The 19,715-nt window shown below is 39.0% G+C and overlaps 1 protein-coding gene across 2 annotated transcripts in view; it reads right to left on the reverse strand.

Moving 5' to 3' along the window:
• Positions 1-19,715, reverse strand: part of PAQR3 (progestin and adipoQ receptor family member 3) — a 30,984-nt gene that overhangs the window by 3,626 nt on the left and 7,643 nt on the right. The window contains exons 3-7 of one of the 2 annotated variants that reach the window (XR_011145083.1): positions 16,141-16,296; positions 12,819-13,016; positions 10,492-10,582; positions 6,577-6,725; positions 3,827-3,945 (exon numbers count right to left, since the gene is read on the reverse strand). Coding sequence is in view for 1 of the 2 variants with exons in the window: in XM_068975474.1 (XP_068831575.1) it covers positions 6,583-6,725; positions 10,492-10,582; positions 12,819-13,016; positions 16,141-16,296 (588 nt within the window). In the remaining variant the exon portion in view is untranslated. Of the gene's footprint in view, positions 1-3,826; positions 3,946-6,313; positions 6,726-10,491; positions 10,583-12,818; positions 13,017-16,140; positions 16,297-19,715 lie in introns of those variants that run through there. The other variant, XM_068975474.1, reaches the window with a different exon arrangement.

Consider the following 19,715-nt stretch of genomic DNA (forward strand, 5'->3'; position numbering starts at 1 on the left):
AATATCTAGAGTCTGTCAGATACCAAGGGCTTGCTTACACTCATTTTCAATACACTGAATAATTTTAAATGATTTAGACACTGACAGACACTTTGGCTTATAATGCTGGATAAATTCTAAAGAAACACTTTGACATTGTTTAAAATATTGACAGTCATATGCTTGTTATATCACAATGACTTTCCTCTTGAGATTACAGCCGAGAGGAAACATTTAGTACTTATAGGGGACCCAAAGGGATAGAAATGGGGAGATTCCTTTGTGTTCAAGTGGAGGAATTTTCTCAAGTATAGGATTAGGGTCGCTTTCCATTTCCCATCATGTTTTCCCACTACTGTTAGACTGTAGGTCACTCTACACAGTTGATGCCCAGCTAATTCCCTTATGAGAATAAAGCTCCCAAGACGTGTGAAAGAGCTTAATGCATACTTGGCACACAGCACTCGGTTTGGCTCTATTATGGGATGGTCCAGTTCTTGCATAAGGAAGGAATGCTGAAAAGAAATCATGTCTCTATTAATCAGTTGTCCTCTGTGCTTCTTTAGCATGTAAAGTTGTCATAACTCTAAACCTGTAATACTTGAACATCACAAAGGGAAGTGACATATTACAAAGCTAGCAAAAGTCTGAGGCCAAAGTTATTTCTGTCCTAACAGCTTTAATCATGCTTCTTGGTTTTGAATTATCTTTTAAAAAGCGGACCATTTGCTTAATTATTTTAATGTTACCACTTCAGCAAAATGTTAAGCGTTGAAAAGACCAGCTTCTATGGCACTGAGGAATGTAAGACATTCTGCTAGGACACAAAAGTTGCTTGGTATATATGTTTTAGGTGGAGGAGGAAAGGTGATGGGCTGGGTGAAACTGACTAGAATATTTATTCAGAAGTATCCATCAGGAAAGTGTGATTCTTCCACTGATGTGACCTCCGCCCTGTGTGTGTGTGTGTGTGTGTGTGTGTACGCGGGCCCAGTTATGCCATTATTTGGAATTGTAGACAAAAGCAGCTTTGGATCCTCCCCCGTTTGTCGTGTGACAGGGACAGACCGCTGTCCTCATCTTGCTGGTGGGAAACCCTCCTGTACTGTGGCGTGCAGCAGGCAGAGCCCTTTCCTGTGTGTGTGTGTGTGTGTGTGTGTGTGTGTGTGTGTGTGTGTGTGTGTGTGTGTGTGTGTACTCGGGCCCAGTTATGCCATTATTTGGAATTGTAGACGGAAGCAGCTTTGGATCCTCCCCCGTTTGTCGTGTGACAGGGACAGACCGCTGTCCTCATCTTGCTGGTGGGAAACCCTCCTGTATTCTGGTGTGCAGCAGGCAGAGCCATTTCCTACTCTCTGCTTGGCTTATTTTAGGTTGTGGTACTTCATATCAGCATTGAGAGAAGGTACACGTGTATTCGTATCACTGGTTCTGAGGAGTTTGGGTACATTTGTTTTAATATATGTAGACTGTGCAGTAAACATTTTCTTCTCTTTTTTTTACAGCAAAATTACTTACCATTTATCATTTTAGGTCCAGTGTTGAGCTGACTGTGATCTACTGTGAGAATGAACTGACAGATCTACTGTGAGAATAACATAACGATAGTTTATATAAAAACTTTTATACACAGTGGGGTTTATACATTAGGGTAAATATATAAACCCGCGCTTGCATGCACATGTCACATCTCTCTAGTGTGGAGTTAATGTGAATTTTTACATTTTGAATGGAATTGAAACCACAATCATTGCTAAAAGAACATTCACTCCTAGTGAGGGTTTACAAAAGCCACTAAAAGAATAAGGTAGACAGATGAAAATGCAAAGGGCCATCATTTGGGGTTATTTTTATTTAAAAATTTATTGTGCTACTTTTGAAAGAGAATTGTTTTTATGACTATGCTCTTTTTGTGATTGAAAAGTCATCTAATAGTAAGCAGTATAGTAATAATAATAGGCTACTTTTTAATTGCTGGCAAACAGCTTTAAGTGCACTTTCTTTGATTACACTTCCACTTTTTGTTAAACTTGAATTTTCTGAAGCCTTTTATGTACCACTAAGCAAATAATTTTAACTTTTAATAAACCTGATTTTCATCTTTATTATATTTCTAATTGTTAAGATCATACTTTCTAAAGTTAACTTCAATCCTCAGATACAGCTGGGAAACTGTTATGAAATAGAATCAGTTGCTTTTTTTTCCCTCCTTCCTATATCTAATTAAGCACTAACTGATTTTAGTACTATATTGCCTTTACATGGCTTATTCTTATTGACTGAATCCTATCCCTCATTCACTTTGTTTTGTTTGAAATTTAAAGTTATTTTCTTACTGTATTTATCATACCTACTGTTTTAATAATCTGCTTTCTTTAAATGCAATAAATCCCAAATGGATTGCATATTCTTTATAATCAATGACTTTGAGTTTTTCATTATTTGTCGTCTTATTAAAAATTTTGGATGCCAACTTCTAGTCAGTTCTTTCATTCACATGCATCTATTATGCATGAGCTAACGGAGGAGAAAAATGATTAAGATTAGATCTCTGGTCTAAGGAGCACCCAGTTTTGGATTTAAGTAAGAAAATACATTTTGTGTTTGTACAGTATTTGACCTAGCATCTGTACAACCAAAACGATCATACAGTTTGTTCAGGGATTACAATAACTGATACCTACAGTGATGAAGATAAGGTAAAGACATAAGACTCTGAAGTAGCTTTTGAATATTCAGCATCGTTTTTGCTTTACATAAAATTTATTTTTTAAACTCTTGAAAAACTGATAACATTTTTCACTGTTAATAAGTATTTAGTTAAAATAACTTGATTACAGATGCGAGGCTTTGGCATGTTAAACAGAAAACCTGTTTATTGGATTGATGAACTAAGTTTGGTGTTGAGATCACAATATTATGTATTAGTCCACAAACTGGAGTTTCAGATTGGTGGCTTGTGGAAAGATTCAACTTTTTTGTTAGAAATGCACTTCCACCCCCCTCCCCCCCGAGAAACTGTAACATTTATCTAAGGTTATATGGGAAAATAAGGGCCCTGTTTCTTTTTAATAAATTAATGGTACAAAGGAGCAAAACATCACATATAAGTTATATAAAATGCATAGTGTAGACTGTACCACTGTGCAAATTTGGTTATAGTTTTAACTTTAGAGAATAATCTAGGCTTCAGTTAGAGCTGTTTACTTTGAGCAAGCTAATCTCGTTTTAAGAAAGTCCAACTCCAGCATCGTATGTAAGATGCAGTTAATATTTTCCTACTAAAAGCATGAGCTTTTGAAGTTTTCTTTGTTGCACATTTAAAAAGACAGTTCACTTTTGCTTCAGATTGTTGACACTACTGAATTTACATGTGTGCTCTGCAATGTTTTTGATCCTGGGTTTGCAGAGTATACTTTAGTGGCTATCATGCCTGCCCTCTAAGGATGGAAGTTTCACTGTTCATAAGAGACCCCCGCCCACAGCGTTACTGCTTCTCCTTCCTGAAAATGTTTTCTCAAAGGTAGTTTCCAGTTTGGGATCATTCTCTCTCCTACTCAGCAAGTATGGTAAAGAATTTCAGGGGATGTTGGTACCCAATTGCATCTGTACCTCTTTTCAGTATAAACAGTTACTGTGATAATGCACATAAATAAAAGATACTTCTGCCCCTCCCCAAAGACCTGAGCTGACTTTTCATTGCACATATTCTGGCAGGGGTGAAACTGCTCAGAATGATCATTACAAGTGAATACAGATCTACTCGGCTCACCAGGAATCTAGACGTGCAGGCTATGCCCCTTGATACTTAATGCAGGGCAAGCAAAGGATATCTCTAGGTCGGTACCTGCCGAGTGGAGAGCTGTACAGCTTTATGCCAGTCAATGCCAATCTTCAAATCGGTTACTCTGTCCAGGTGGGATGCCAAGGATGTGACACACACTCCCTGAAGCTTCATTCCTGATTCTAAAACATGATCGTGAAGCTGTTATGCATTATAAAGAAAGACAAACAGCGCTTATATATTTAGTAAACCCAGTTTATTTACATAATTCACATTTTGCCATGCAGCTCACTGAATTGCTCTCAGTGTAACAAGAAGACAAGCACTATTTTGCTATTTGAAAGCGGTTTTATGTAGAAAGATAATTCCCTTAAATGAGTTAACTACAACCTTACAAATCACTACAGACAATTTAAAACAGTCATGAATAATTTTAAAATGTACTTGTAAAGTCTACAGGTAAACAGCTTTTATAGTTTACACATTGGTAAAATTAAAAGCAGTCTTTTTTAGTACTTTAATACTGTAGCTGACTAGTGTACTTTTAAAATCTTATTTTAATAAATCTACAAAAACAAAAATATACATTATTACAAGGCTCAGATTCATATGCAATTTTTAAATATTTATTCTTTAATGTTAACAATGTCTTAAACTTTTTGCCAGTAGTGATGTGCACACAGTAGGTGGTCAATAAATGCTGATATACAGAAGTGCTTATAGTTGACAGCAATCCACATTCGTTCATTCCCTACTTTATAATAAGTACATCATAGTAAAGATAAAAAAGAACTTTCTTACAATATTTAATATTTTCATAAAAAGATGAAATGTTTACAATGGTATAATTTAGTTCTCCTTTCAGTCAGACCTATATGCTTTTTAAGTTCAAGAAGTCTTAAAATTGGTCATTTTTATCAATTAATTCAGAAGCCAAGGATTAAATAACTCATACACTATAACAAAAAAGGACTTTTTCTAAAAATTGGAAAAAAATGAAACTTTAATGTTTTTATTTTGAGATTTTATAATTAAAAATGGTGCCAGACCTAAAATAGACTTCTCCTTCATTTTTAAATTAATTATAACCACTCTGTTTAGCAAAAATGACAAAATATCTATTTAAAAGCAATAGTATCATGTAAGTCAATATGGATACTTTAGAGAAAATATATCCTATTACCATTTCACCAAAATCTTCTTTCACTAAGCATACAGATCAAATTTCTGGCCATTTTCTTTTGGTCAGTTCTTTTAAAATAGCCATTTTCATAGTGGTGTTCCATCAGAATAATGGGTATAATGTGGTGTGCCCTTAGTCTACTGGGGGAGAATTCGCCTTGCTGAGATACTAGCATGGGGAATTCATATTCCAGCAACACTACACTGAAAAGAAATACAACATTTTACAGATGCATAAACTAGGGCACATTAAAGTAACATTCTAAATATCAAATGTTTAAGTGGCATTTTGGGAATAAACTTTACTATCAGTCAACACCTCCTGATACTTAGAAAGTTCAAAGTTTTGAATATACACCAGTAATTAAAGCAGCTCATGTCAACCCATTCAGAAACTTGGATAATATTTTATATTCCAAAAAACAACATTTTTATGAATGATTGCTTTAAGGGATTTAACTTATGCATATGAGAAGACCAGAGAACAAGGGTGCTAGGCTGTGGTATAGGGCAGCGAGATCTATTTTTTAATATATACAATGAAGTACCAGACCCAAATGTTAGCTAGTGTCTATCAATACTGTGAGTTCTCAGTGCAATACTAACACATGCATACAGACAGAAAGGCCAGAACGCAGGTGAATTAATCATGTCATCAAACGGGGCATCTGCATGACTTTTTCTAAGGCTTAAGGTTCATTTCAGTGTCAAAAACTGGGCCATGTGGATTCTGTGGCCTTGAAAGTAGCACCATATACCTGAGAATCCCCATCAATCAAGAAATTAAGACCGCAAACTCAGAGAGGTGAAAAGTCTGCTGTTATAGGAATTCTGGAGACCCAAATCTGCCATCTATGGGCAGGAGCTCAACTCTTCTATATGGGATTAAATCATAATACTGGAAACTGAAAAGCTTAAATGGCCAATAACTTGATAATTAGACCACAGAATTTGTCACCTGTCATGTAATTGGTTCTTCGTATGATTTTTATTGGATGAGAAATGACAATGCAAGTTCTTTTCCCTTTCTCCACACCTCTCTCAACTTGAAGAAGAGGTTTAAAGTTTTGTTCTAGCAAACTAAAAAATTCAGCGCTCCAAAGAAGAGAACCTACAGTAAATAAGATCTGAAGTGCTGGTTTCTCACAAACCAGCCATAGAAAGGCTAGTGATTACTCAGAATCACGATCAGCTTGCTTTGAGCACAGGCCATCACAAACACTGCCTTGATTAGGCACTTAAACTTGATCATTTACTCTGTCTTCTATGAAAGGAACCATACAAGCGAACTCCACTTTGTTATAACAGAGGTGAGCCCTTCCTAAGGAAGTTAAGCTGGTGCTCAGGAAAAGGAGTACTGGATTCACATTCAGGTTATTCTGATGATTCTTAGGGAATACCAACTAAAATTTTCACTTTCTGTACAAGCAGCAAGTTAGTAGTCTTAAGGGCCCACAAAGCAGTTACTATTACTGATCCCCAAGTATATTTTTCCATATTTATAAAATATTACTCATGATATTACCCAATCAGAGGGAAAAGGAAAAATGAATGGGAATCTTAGAAATGGTGGGGTCTAGACCTCCCCATTATATATTGCTTAACAACTGAATACACCCAGGCGGCCATACCTGAATTCACAAATGTGAAACATAGTCAGGACAGGGTTTGCTGTGTCTATACTGCATGACATACACTGTCGACTGATGCCACCAATATAACATCACTACCGCAAGGATGTGCCATATTTGGTGGCTTGATCCGAGGTAGTTTAGTTGTCCTGCAAGGGAAGGTAGAGAGAAATGAGTACTGATTAGTCTAGAGTCCCTTGGACAGCAAGGAGATCAAATCAGTCAGCCCTAAAGAAAATCAGTCGTGAATATGCATTGGAAGGACTGATGCTGAAGCTGAAACTCCAATACTTTGGCTGCCTGATGCGAAGAACTGACTCTGGAAAAGACCCTGTTGCTGGGAAAGGTTGAAGGCATGAGGAGAAGGGGATGACAGAGGATGAGAGATGGTTGGATGGCATTACTGACTCAATGGACATGAGTTTGAGCAAGCTCCAGGAGTTGGTGATGGACAAGGAAGCCTGGCATGCTGCAGTCCCTGGAGTTGCAAAGAGTCAGACACAACTGAATGACAGAACTGAACTGATTTTGACTTTAAATAAAAATATACTTCCATCTCTGGCCTTGGAAATATGACTGAGCAGCTAAAAGATTTTGGCAGTCTCAGAAACTGAGATTAATACAGACCCAAATGTTTTCTAAAAAAAAGATTAATCCATATTGAGTCTGACTTTAAGGTTGTATTCATGAAGAGTACTGGTGAATTTCAGAAATACTATTCCAAATGTCTTTTCAAAATCTAGATGTGGTTAATTTCAGGAATTTGACCTTTCGTCTCCCATGTCTCAACATATATATCTGGTGAGGAAAAGACATCACATGAGAGAAGCAATGGAAATGAGGGCTACAAATCATGGAGTTAATTAGGCATGAAGCAGAGACACAGCTGTGTTTGGGTATAAGTCTGTTTGAAGCATTTTTAATTTTAAGCAGGTGTGTAAGGAGACAGCTCAGACCTGCATCTTGTACTATCAGACAAATGGAACAAATGGAAAAATGTAATTAGTGATGCTGAAGCTCTAATACTTTGCCCACCTGATGCGAAGTCAACTGCTTGGAAAAGTCCCTGATGCTGGCAGATTGAAAGCAGGAGGAGAAGGGGACGACAGAGGGTGAGATGGTTGAGTGGCATCACTGACTCAGTGGACATGAGTTTGAGCAAGCTCCGGGAGATGGTGAAGGACAGGGAAACCTGGCGTGGTGCAGCCCATGGGATCTCAAAGAGTGGGACATGACTGAGCAACTGATCAACAACAACAAAAAATAGGTTAATTAACTAAGGCTGGTTAGTTCATATACAGGCTTCCTTGGTGGCTCAGACAATAAAGAATCTGTCTGCAGTGCAGGAGACCTGGGTTTGACCCCTGGGTTGGGAAGATCTTCTGGAAAAGGGAATGACAACTTGGAGAATTAATTTCTCTCTGGTTACAGTATAAATTCCAAGGGGATTAAATAACTAACAGGTAAGAAGCATGGAGAAGGCAATGGCACCCCACTCCAGTACTCTTGCCTGGAAAATCCCATGGACAGAGAAGCCTGGTAGGCTGCAGTCTATGGGGTCGCTAAGAGTTGGATACAACTGAGTGACTTCACTTTCACTTTTCACTTTCATGCACTGGAGAATGAAATGGCAACCCGCTCCAGTGTTCTTGCCTGGAGAATCCCAGGGACAGGGGAGCCTGGTGGGCTGCCGTCTATGGGGTCACAGAAAGTCGGACATGACTGAAGTGACTTAGCAGCAGCAGCAAGAAGCATACTGAAAAATAACAAAATACAGAACTATAGAAATCGAAATGTAATTCCTGGTGCATCTACGGTCACATAATGTAAATATTCTCTAACCTTCTGTCTTCTCTACCAAGGACAATAATCAGTATAGTATGTGGATTTTAAAGTGTTTAAGTCAACAGAATCCTTTCTGTTCCCTTATTTTTTTTTGGTGTCATGGAACCGTTTGACAGCCTAGTGAAGTTCATACTCATTTTTAAAGCATAAAATACTGAGGATCACAGATTCACTGAATTCTGTCCATGGAGAACTTGGGGATCATTGAACCCAACAAATGCCACTGTGATGTTTACATTAGAAAAAACAACAACAACAAAAAACTGACATAAGCTGAAAGTAAGTTCTTAGGTTTGAAAAGGTTTTTGATTTCACAGTATTCACCCACCATCTCCCCACCACTACAATGAGCTTCTCTTTAGAGCCAGGTCATCAGGGAGGACTGGCCAGACAAGGTTTCTAAGCCATGCATTCATGAACACCTGACACTATCTATCACTTTTATCTGTAGAGACTTTTCATTTCTCATGGACTCTGTTTTCTCCCCTGCACAAATGTACCACACACTCAGCTACATGGGGCACGTTTTATGTCAAGCTCACCTTGAGAAAAGTTAAGTTACATAACATTTGACCTTTTATAGGTGTCCTGTATTAGACAACTGAGAACTTTTGATCTGAATATTTTTGGCCCTAAAAACATGATTGCTATAATCACAAGTGTAGAGAACTTTCATTAGTTAATTTTCTACCTGTATGTATGAAAAAGAAGAAATTCATAATAAAATACTTATTAAGAAAATGATATGAAAATGTATTTCACCAGAACTGTTTTCTGAGGAGAATTCTGACCCTGCCTAGAACATGGGTGGGTCTTCAATTCAGGGACATGTCCGAGTTATGTTCCCAAATCCAAACGTTTATACACAAGTTCTTCTCTGTATTCCACCCTTATTTAAAACCCAGAAGTGAAAGGTCACATGCACAGAGGAATGCCTGAGGTTCTGCAGTCTATTCATTCTCTAGTTCATGGTTTCTCATCCTTTTTTCTCTTCAATTCACCGTGGAAGAGGTTCTTAACCCAAGAGAGAAGGAGGACAATTTTCAATTTGAACTTAAACAGCTCCCCACGTCCAGCCCTCACACCGAAAAGCCACTGCTCTCTGCCTCCTGTTATTCTTGACTGGCGCCAAAGCTCACCTGCGCTTGCACCACTCTGTCCCTTCCTAAGTCACTTATTTCATTTATGTACTGGGGCGGGGGTCACGGGAACTACAGCTGCTAAGATTCACTGAGCGCTCACTACTCGTTGAGGAGCTGAGCTAAGTGTTTCATGTGCACGTTCTCATCTAATACCCAGAAGAGAAAAGCATTATCTTCAGGTTTCAGGGAAGGAAACTGGTCTGAGAAATCTTGTGTGACTTCAGTGCCTACAGTTAATGAGGGGCTGATCAGGGATTTGACCCTAAGTCACCAGGCTCTAGAGCTGAAGCTCTGAAACAAGCAAATACATGCTTTGGCCAACATTATTCTCTTTACCCAGTGTCCTCTTAGTTCTTTTCTATCAGAAGATTTTTTTAACCTAAACTGAAGCAGGGAAATCTGTCCTTAAGTTCCTGGCTTGTGTAAATCTTGGGGACATGAAGATCCTTAATTTCCTCTCACCAGCTGGGTGCCAGACTGATGGGCCTTATATATTTTATAGAAACTTACCACAGATAGTTGTGAAGTAATCCTAAACCTGGCTTATTTTCATTATCCTATTATTTTCCTTTGTTTCTAGTTTGTTTTATGAATCTTGCACATATAAATTAATTTTTAAGCATAAGCAACTTTTGTGGAACAAAACGCTCCACAAAAAAGCAGTGGTTGAGAACTCACTATTGAAATGGTGAGATGAAATGGTGAAGTGAAATGGTGGTAACCCTGTCTATGGACTCAACTTCTATTGTGACAATGAAAGAAAAAGTTTGTGAAAGCCATCAGAGTTCAAGTTTTAGATACCATTTGAGAAAAGCCATTCTATAATCAGTAATATTGGAAAAAAAATCTGTTTTGATGCTCTGACATATATACCTCCACCATTTATTTAGACTAAAGTCATAAATCCATTATAAAAACATATACCTACCTGGAAAATACCTTTCTGGAACTTTGGAAATGTAGAACAGGAAAGCAAGAAGAGCAATCACATACATCACAACTACACGGGGTGCAAAGTCCTGAAAAGCAAAACATAGTTTTTCACAGATCTCCCGACTGTGACTGAACTTCCAACTTACCGATATTATAAATCTAATTAATATAAACACATAGAATTAGAATTCATGGGTGGGATTTAAGTCTATTAAATCTTACAGACAGTCTCCAGTCATAGAGACCTAGCTCTAAATACTTTAGGAAGCGTTTCACAGGAGTGGAACACAGAGACTGCCCTAAGGGTCAGGGCACTACAGCAGCTAAAGTTTCAATAGGGTGAAACTGCAAAGGGCAGCCAACTCCCATTTACAACACGGGTGCCTGGGTGGAATACATGTGGGAATGGAGTAACCAGCTGAATAAGCAAAGAGGCTAAACAGGGATCTGTGGCTGGAAAAGACCCAAGAGGCTCAGCCCAACAGTGATATCTGTTCCACCATCCTGGATAAATGATTCTCTTGAATACTACTGTGCAAAGTTCTCTTGGAAACCTTTTCCTTGCCCTAAGAAAATCAGCCAGCTCTAATTTATACACCTTGTTCCTAATTCTGATTATAAACCTAATTTACTAAGAAGCCATTTAAGAAATAAAACAAATGACTTTTCTTCCCTCGACACATATTTGAGAATCATCATGGAGCCCCTCTCCCCTGAATCCTATGTTCTCAGACAATCAACCTCAGATTCTACAAACATTCTAGAACAGAGCTCCATTGTACCTCCAGGATAAGCTGTTTGGAACTTTGCATCTTTGGTCAAGTGCCTCTCTCTCCATCTTTTTAAAACTAGACCTTACTGGAGAATTTCTCTGGAAGCCTCCCTTTGTTTCTGCACTGGGATGACCTCTGTTTATGTTATATTTCCATCTTAGAGAACCAGTCTTCCTAAACCATCTTTCTATTTTAAGACTGCTGAACACAGGAAAGTGTCCCCCTGCCCTCCCCCACACTTATTTTTTTCCTGAATTTCTTAATAATCTACTGGCTTAATAGGTCTGGTGCTCTTTCTTTAATAACAAGATAAGCTTATGATAAGCTTGAAAGTGAAAGTGAAGTCGCTCAGTCGTGTCCGACTCTTTGTGACCCCATGGACTGTAGCCTACCATGTTCCTCCGTCCATGGGATTATCCAGACAAGAGTACTGGAGTGGGTTGCCATTTCCTTCTCCATATGATAAGCTTAAAAAGATGCATTTCCCTCATCCCAAAACATTCACTTCTGAATGTCAACAACTATTCACTTCTGGTTAGGACTGAATCTATTAAGAGAGTGGCACTTCCCCATTCTATTTTCTGGGAATCAAAACTGTCACAAAACTGATGTTTTCACAGATACCAGGATCACTGAGGTTACTCATTACCACTATCACATCTTTATCCCAATTTTTTAGTCTTATAACCTACCATTAGCCTTTCCTCTTCTAAAAAAATATAATTCTTTTGAATAAAACCTGCATTTAAATCTCCATTATTCCAAAGGTACCTTTGCAACAAGTGCATGAAATTTCTTCTAGATTTCTCAGCATAATTAAATTATGTTAAAAATTCTCGTTTACTCCCTAGCACATACCTAGAGCATTTATATACAAATCTCTAAGAATTTAGGTCTTATTTCTAACTCCCTTCTCAAGAATGCTGAGGAATTCTCACTGAGGTTCTTCCTAATGTACTCCAGCTCTCCCCATAACAACCAATGGTCTTTTATTTCTCAATATATTTTCCTTGCGGGGTAGAATATAGTCCCATGGCTCTAGCTGCCAAGAGATTTTCAAATCTCTACTACTAGTCTCAATCTCTGAGCTAAATCCACACCTGATCTCCACTTTAACATTCCACAGGTACTGCAGACTCAAGAGGCACAGGAATAAATCCTTCCCAACTCCTTCCCTTCCACTAACAAGCAAACCAGCTGCTTCTCCTGGCACTAACCTTGCCCCAGATGACAAAGCTGGAAACTTAGGAGTCCTCCTCTACAGGGAGTACCTGGATATTTACATTCCAAGGGGAACAGAAAGAGAGTTAAGAACGTATCATCTTACAGAAAAACATCTCAGAAGAAAATAGCAGTTAGAAACTATGCCTCAGAGTATGTTTTATCTATTAATGTATAGATATGAAAACTTACTGCATCATTATGCAATTACAAATGTGCCCTCAAATGACAAAGACCCACCCACTTGGCCGGAGTACACTACTTTACCCAAAGGAATGAAATGAAAAGGACAAAAAGAACGGGAATATACTGACCACACTCAGCCTACCTGAACGATAGGAGCACCGATTCCTCCATTGAGCCACACCCAGTGGAGAGTAGGGATGACTCCATACCCGGAAACAGAACAGAAGATGATAGAACGGAGCCTCTGCCACTGCTGTGTGAGGTAATTGGGATGGATTTGAGCAAAGAACACGGCCAGGATCATAGCAAGCACGGTGATCAAGTACACTTGACGCCAATACTAGAAAGAAAGGACATTGCATTTTAATTGTCACTGACAATAAGGGAAGGAAATAAGCAATTTTTGATTTTGGCTTCTACGGGACGCATTCCAAACTGTATTTATTTTCGTATTTTCACTTCCAAACACGATTACCTTCCTTCCTTAAAATAACGCATGTTGCATACAATTGTTAGGTCTCTTAGGATGACAAACCAGACCCCAAAGTGAGGTGGTAAAGAACACATTTATTCACACAGAAGCATTCCCTGAGTACCTATTATATGCCAGGGGCAAGTGAAGTCCTGTGGCAGCAAAGACAAAGCTCAGTGGGAGAGCTCACAGGCTATGAGGGGGCGGACGTATAAAGAGATGATTATAATCAAAGGATAAGGACTGCAGTTGAGTTATGAACAGAATGTTGTAGGACCACGGAAGAGGGAGCAATTGCTACCGGAAGAGTTAAAAAAGGCTTCACAGAGGAAACGACAACTAACCTGGGTCCCAAGGAATATTTAAGATTTTGTGAGAGGAGGGAGTTCTCCAGGAAAAGGAAGTGCAAGGGAGCAAGGAAGTTTTGTGAAGGGAACTGAAAGGCAGACACTTTTCCAAGCTGGTGCTGAGGGAATAGCAGAGCTCTTGAAGAAAAAGGTGATGTGGTTGTTTTTCAAACTAACTTATTAGAATAACTCTGACATCAGTGTAAAGAAAGAAAAAAAAAAAAGAGGTGACAGGAAGCTAGCTAGAAGGGTATTAAATATTTGATTCAAGGAGAAAATAGCTTGGACTGTTGCTGAACAAGAAGACAGATGTGAGCACCAGATTCAGGAGACAGTTTTGAAATAAACTAAAATTTTACTGGTTGACTGTCTATGGGATAGGGCAGCAGAGGATGGGTCAGCTGTCTGCTGTAGAAAAGGCCACGCAGATGGCTTCTAGTAGTGGAGCAAGTGAACAAAGTGATCCAGCGGGAGGGTGTGTGTGTACTGGGGGTAGAAAATGGTGAAACATGAAATATCATTCATTTCAAAATATATCATGTGTGAAGGACTTGCAGAATATTTAGGTATCTAAATGAGAGGTTGAAAAGCTAATACTGAAGCTCAAAAGCTGTTAGTTGTCCTAACAACTCAGTTAGGACAGAATTCTTAACCTGGGCTCCAAGGACTTCTCTGGAACCATTACAACTTCCTGAAACTCACATGTCAAAATGACTGATCAGTCTGCACCCAAACGCATATTATCTGGGATGGAGGGTCCACAGTTTTCAATCTCATTCTCAAAGCAGCCTGTGTTCCTTAAAAGGTAAAGCGCCATTAGAGCAACTGAATATTTGGTTAAATGATGAGATATCAGAAGTAAGAAAACAATTTTTCCTTTAAATGATTATGGATTGTATTAGCTCTAACAGATTTTTGTTTTTTTTCCTCTTTAATCTACCCTGGAGTTCTGGTTCTTCTGAAAAAAGATTTACAGTTTTCCCACTAGTCTCTTTGATTATCAGATATGCTTGGGAAGAGTTAAACAAAAAACCGGTTTCAGAGAAATACAGAAAAAGCAAAAAAAACTTCTAGTATTACATACTCAAAAGCCTATTTTTAAAGATGTCAACATTTTCATGTAAAACGAGTAAGTTGTGAAAGGTGAGCGGATATGGGCAGTTTACTACTAAAATCAAGTCAATTTTCAACAGGGTAAAGGGCATATATATTTAATTATATGCTTCCATTCCAATGTAATCAGGCCTGAAGAACAAATGGCTTATGAATAAGTGGCTATCATTAATAATGTTCTTACATTCAAACCAAATTCTGATTTTTCACCTTGCTAGTTTTACACTCTAGCAGTGTTGCCATTTTTCTCTATTATTGTGGAGAGACAAAGATCCTACTCAAGAATTTCCAACAATCAGAGGTCTCCTGTGCTGCAGCCCACCCTCCCAGGGAGTGAAGGCTGGGGATATGGTCTGGATCCTCATTCCATGGGGAGGGCTCAGACAGGACAGACTCTCATCCTGTGACTAGCAGGTCCGCTGTTCCTGGCAGAGTAGCTCAGTTTTGGCTCTGAAAGGGAAGGAACTAAAAGGATAAAAGGAAAAGAGAAAATGGTGTGGTGGGGGGCAAGAGAAAAAGAGAGGCGGGTCAATGAGGACTTTCTGAATGGGAGGTCTTGAGATGGAAGGTTCAGTTCGCCTTTTTGACTGAGACATGAGATGAGGAGGGAGTTGGTCAATATATTCAGATCAGCTGCTGAATAATTTGATCACAGTGTTTCAAATGCTGCTTACCCAAGGCAAAAACTGACTTTTGTAACTTGAGGCTCAGAAAGCAGCAGTGATCAAGAATTCAGAGTAGTAGTAGCAGTGTTAGTTGCTCAGTCGTGTCCGACTCTTTGCAACCCCATGGACTGTATCCGTCAGGCTCCTCTGTCCATGGGATTCTCCAGGCAAGGATACTGGAGTGGATTGCCATTCCCTTCTCCAGGGGATGTTCCCAACCCAGGGACTGAACCCGGGTCTCCTGCGTTGCAGGCAGATTCTTTACCATTTGAGCTACAAGATATGTTAGAATTCAGAGTAGACACATTTGTTAAAAACACTCACCACCCATCTGGTCTGTCTCTAGGTCTGACTCTAAATATAAGACTAAGGAAAGGAAAATATATTTCTTATATAAGAATATGGGTCAACACATTCAGAGATATACTTTTCTTTTTCTTTTTTTTTCCCACTGAGAGAGGAATAAAGGATAAGAAGGGAAAATGGAAAGTAGCACCTAGCTTCATAATTTTGACCAGCACTAACTTGATCTTCAACTCCAGCAACACAAAAATAAAAGATGTGTAATGTGCATCTGAGGACTCAGGTAGCTATATGGTTTTAGTGGGGAAATAGTAAAATTCAATGCTTAAGTTTCAGAAGATAGCATATATATATTTTCCACGGAAAATCAGTAAAAGGAGTAGGAGCTAATAACAGATGTTAGAGATCATGGGGCCCTTTTGAAAAATGAGTTTATGCCTCCACTAGATTTGATATTTCTTTGATAAGTTAATTATGTGTCTACTCAGAAGTTCCAGGGAATCATGGAAAGACAAAAGACCTATACCTGAAAGGGAGTATGTAAAATGTTTTTAAGTTACTCACATTATTACAATAAAATGCATAAAATACACCAGAGACATAGCAGCCCAGTATTCCAATAGAAATTCCTGCATAATCTAATGCCATCCATCTTCGACAGGTTTTTTCTGATCGATGGCAGGAAAAGAGATGATAGCCCACGGAGCAAAGCATACAGACCTAGGGAAAATAAAACAACTCTTATCAAAGTGAAACAAACAAAATGATAAAAGCAACTCATGCATGACATTCAGGGAGGTGGTCAGGTGAAGTCCAGGTTTTTCAGCCAAACAGACCTAGACACAGAGGACTCTGGCTTTGTGCCTGACTGTATGTCATTTTCTTAAGCCTCAGTTTCCTCATGGGTAAAACAGGGACAAAAATCATAAAGAAATCTATAATGATAGCTATTTTATAAGATAAACAATTTAAATGAGTAGCACAATAGAAGGAAATCTATCTATTGCATCTTATTTTGATCCATGAATAAGTTTCCTTTTAAAAACTACTTACTACAGAAGTAAGGTATGTCCTTAGAAAGATGAAAAAAAAAAAATGGAATTTGATGATGTAAAAAAAATAAGCCCCACCCAGTCAATCTCTTCTCCAGTGATAGCCACTGATAATATCTTTTATGTGTCTGTCGAGGCATTTTCAATGAACATATCAAACATCTATGATACAGAAGTCTATATATACACATATAAGAACACATTTTATATTGATCAGATAAAATCATATAGTTTGCTCTGCTATTTGTTTTTTTCACTTAATTTAAGATCTTTTATGCCTGTATGAGACTTCATTGTATAGAGTTTACTTTTAAGTTAAAGTTAAACATGGCTTTGGTGCATTCAAGGAAAAATAATTGTGACTTATGCTGATTCTATGTTGCCAAATTGAGAGTAAAGCTTATCTGATTCAATCAGCTGCTCTGAAGATTGATAAGGTTTCTGTAGCTGAACTCCCTCTAGTCATTAAATACCAGCTGTGTGTCATGCACTGGGAATACAAAGATGAAGGCTGTGGGGACTGATTTGTATATTGTTTATTTGTATATTGTTTATTGTTGTTATCTACTATCAAAGAGATTTTTTTTGGACAAGTGAGCAAATGGTGATGTTGGAAGTCCTGTAGGAACAGTGCAGAGCACAGCTAGAAAACAGAGGAGGGCGGGAACTGGGTCTGTGGGCGCATGTGTGCACTGGAGGGCAGGAGCCGTAGGAGGAAGAAAGTTCCGTAGTTTCTAAGAGGGCTGCCACCTGAGCTGCACCTTCAGTTGCTCTGGCATTCATCAAGGACAGAAACAAAGGTGTGCGCAGGGTTACTGGTGGGTCCACAGCAAGAGCAGCATATTAAACACAACACCCTGAGCAATGAATGCCATGTGGTGTTCTTCATGATATGATTAGGACAAGTCCTATACATCGAGGAGTCTTAACTTCAGTATTATGGACTCTGTGATACTACTGAAGATTTTATTTTAAATGCACCTTTATAGAAAGGCTGACATGAGAGGTTACAACACTAGCCTTAGGAAACAATGACTAGAGCCTACACTAAGGCAAGGACAGTGGGGATGGGGAAAATGGGCCAGATACACGGTCATCTAGCCATTCTATCGGAGAAGGCAATGGCACCCCACTCCAGTACTCTTGCCTGGGAAATCCCATGGACAGAGGAGCCTGGTAGGCTGCAGTCCATGGGGTCTCGAAGAGTCTGACATGACTGAGTGACTTCCCTTTCCCTTTTCACTTTCATGCGCTGGAGAAGGAAATGGCAAGCCACTCCAGTGTTCTTTCCTGGTCAATCCCAGGGACGGGAGCCTGGTGGGCTGCCGTCTATGCGGTCACACAGAGTCGGACACGACTGATGTGACTCAGCAGCAGCAGCCATTCTATGGGCTTCCCAGGTGGCGCTGGTGGTAAAGAACCTGCTTGCCAATGCAGGAGACGTAAGAGATGCGGCTTCGATCCCCGGGTCGGGAAGATCCCCTGGAGGAGGCAACGGCACCCCACTCCAGTATTCCTGCCTGGAGAATCCCATGGACAGAGGAATCTGGTGGGCTACAGTCCATGGGTTCCAAACAGCTGGGACACAACTTAGTGACTAAAAACAAACAACACACAAATCAGTCCCCACAGCCTCAATATCAACGCTCAAAACAAGGTTCCTAGCCAGAGTCTCATTTCTTCTTCTGCTGTCTAAAATCCTTAATGCTCTGTGGCTTTGGCTACTAAACGGCAAGTCAGAGTGCACTGAGCAAATTAAACATAACTTTAAGAAGTTATGTTTTCTATTATCGTTGAGATAAAAGGATACATCCAGAGAACATGAAGGGGTACCTTCTCACTGACTGGAAAAGATCTCATTGCCACAGTGCCGAGTGACATCAAACAGTAAGCAGAGTCGATGACGTTCAGAAGGGGGGAGACAGAAAGGTAGGCAGGCAAGTGTGAGGCACGTGTGCACCCACAAACATCTGCAGCAATTTCACCCCAAATGTCCACTGTGGAAGTGGAATTTCAAATGACTTTTTATAATACTTTCTTCAAATACCACTTGTTTGCTCAAATTTCTACATGAGCATATCTTATAGTAATAAAAAGAAACAACAAGAAAGCTACTTTCATTGTGAAAAGGAAAGTAAAACTGGAAAGAGAAAAATTACAGTTTCAAGTGGAAAGGATTAATAAAATAAATGGTATTCATAGAGGACATATGAATGTTTGAAAAGCTAACTTAGACTAAGTATGTTCTGTTTCGAAAGGGACATGTTGTTAGAGTTGCTTAAAAAAAAACTGGCTGAAAAATTATCTGACATATTGAGTATGTCTGTTTTCTGGGAAGTTTCCTTCTGTGGAATATCTCACTCCACCTAGGTAGACAAACACCACCACCTACAAGTCCAGAAAGTGCTAAGCTGTCTCTTGCTTCTGGGCCGGTCCACACATTTTTTATGCTTCAATGCCCTGCCTCACTCTCCCGTCTGTGACTTGATCTTGATGACAGGCTGGTTTTGTTCTGCACCAGAGTCCCAATACCTGGCTTAGTGCCTGGATATAGACAGGAGATATGAAAAAAATATTTCTGGAACTGAATATTAAGGAACTGAATCTAGCGAAAGGCATTCTCAAATTTTATTTTTCTCTAAGAAAGATCTCTGGCAAAGTGCAAAGCCCCTGAAATTACACTCTACTGTTCAGAATGCACTCTATTAATCTTGTTGGTAGGAAAGCATGAGCATTTAAAAAGTGCAGGATAGAGGAAAAAAAAATGTTATGTATCTTTAAAAAATTAAATGTATATCAGTATTAATACATACACTGATGATTTACCATGCTGCCTGCTGACTCGAAGAATCTGGGGAAACTGGGTGAGCAAGTTATAATATCATAAAAATCACAAAAATGGTATTTGTAAGTAGGGCAGGTGTGCTCAGGTGACTTCAGCAAGCTGTGCTGTGTGTAACAGAAAGATCACTGCACTAGCAGTTAACAGAACAGGACTTTACTGTCCTACTGAACATCCTTGAGCAAGTGACTCTAACACTTTAGGCATTTCTTCACTGGCAGGTGTTTTAATTATTTCATCTTCTC

This window comes from Capricornis sumatraensis, chromosome 7, assembly GCF_032405125.1.
Source record: "Capricornis sumatraensis isolate serow.1 chromosome 7, serow.2, whole genome shotgun sequence".
Lineage (NCBI taxonomy): Eukaryota > Metazoa > Chordata > Mammalia > Artiodactyla > Bovidae > Capricornis > Capricornis sumatraensis.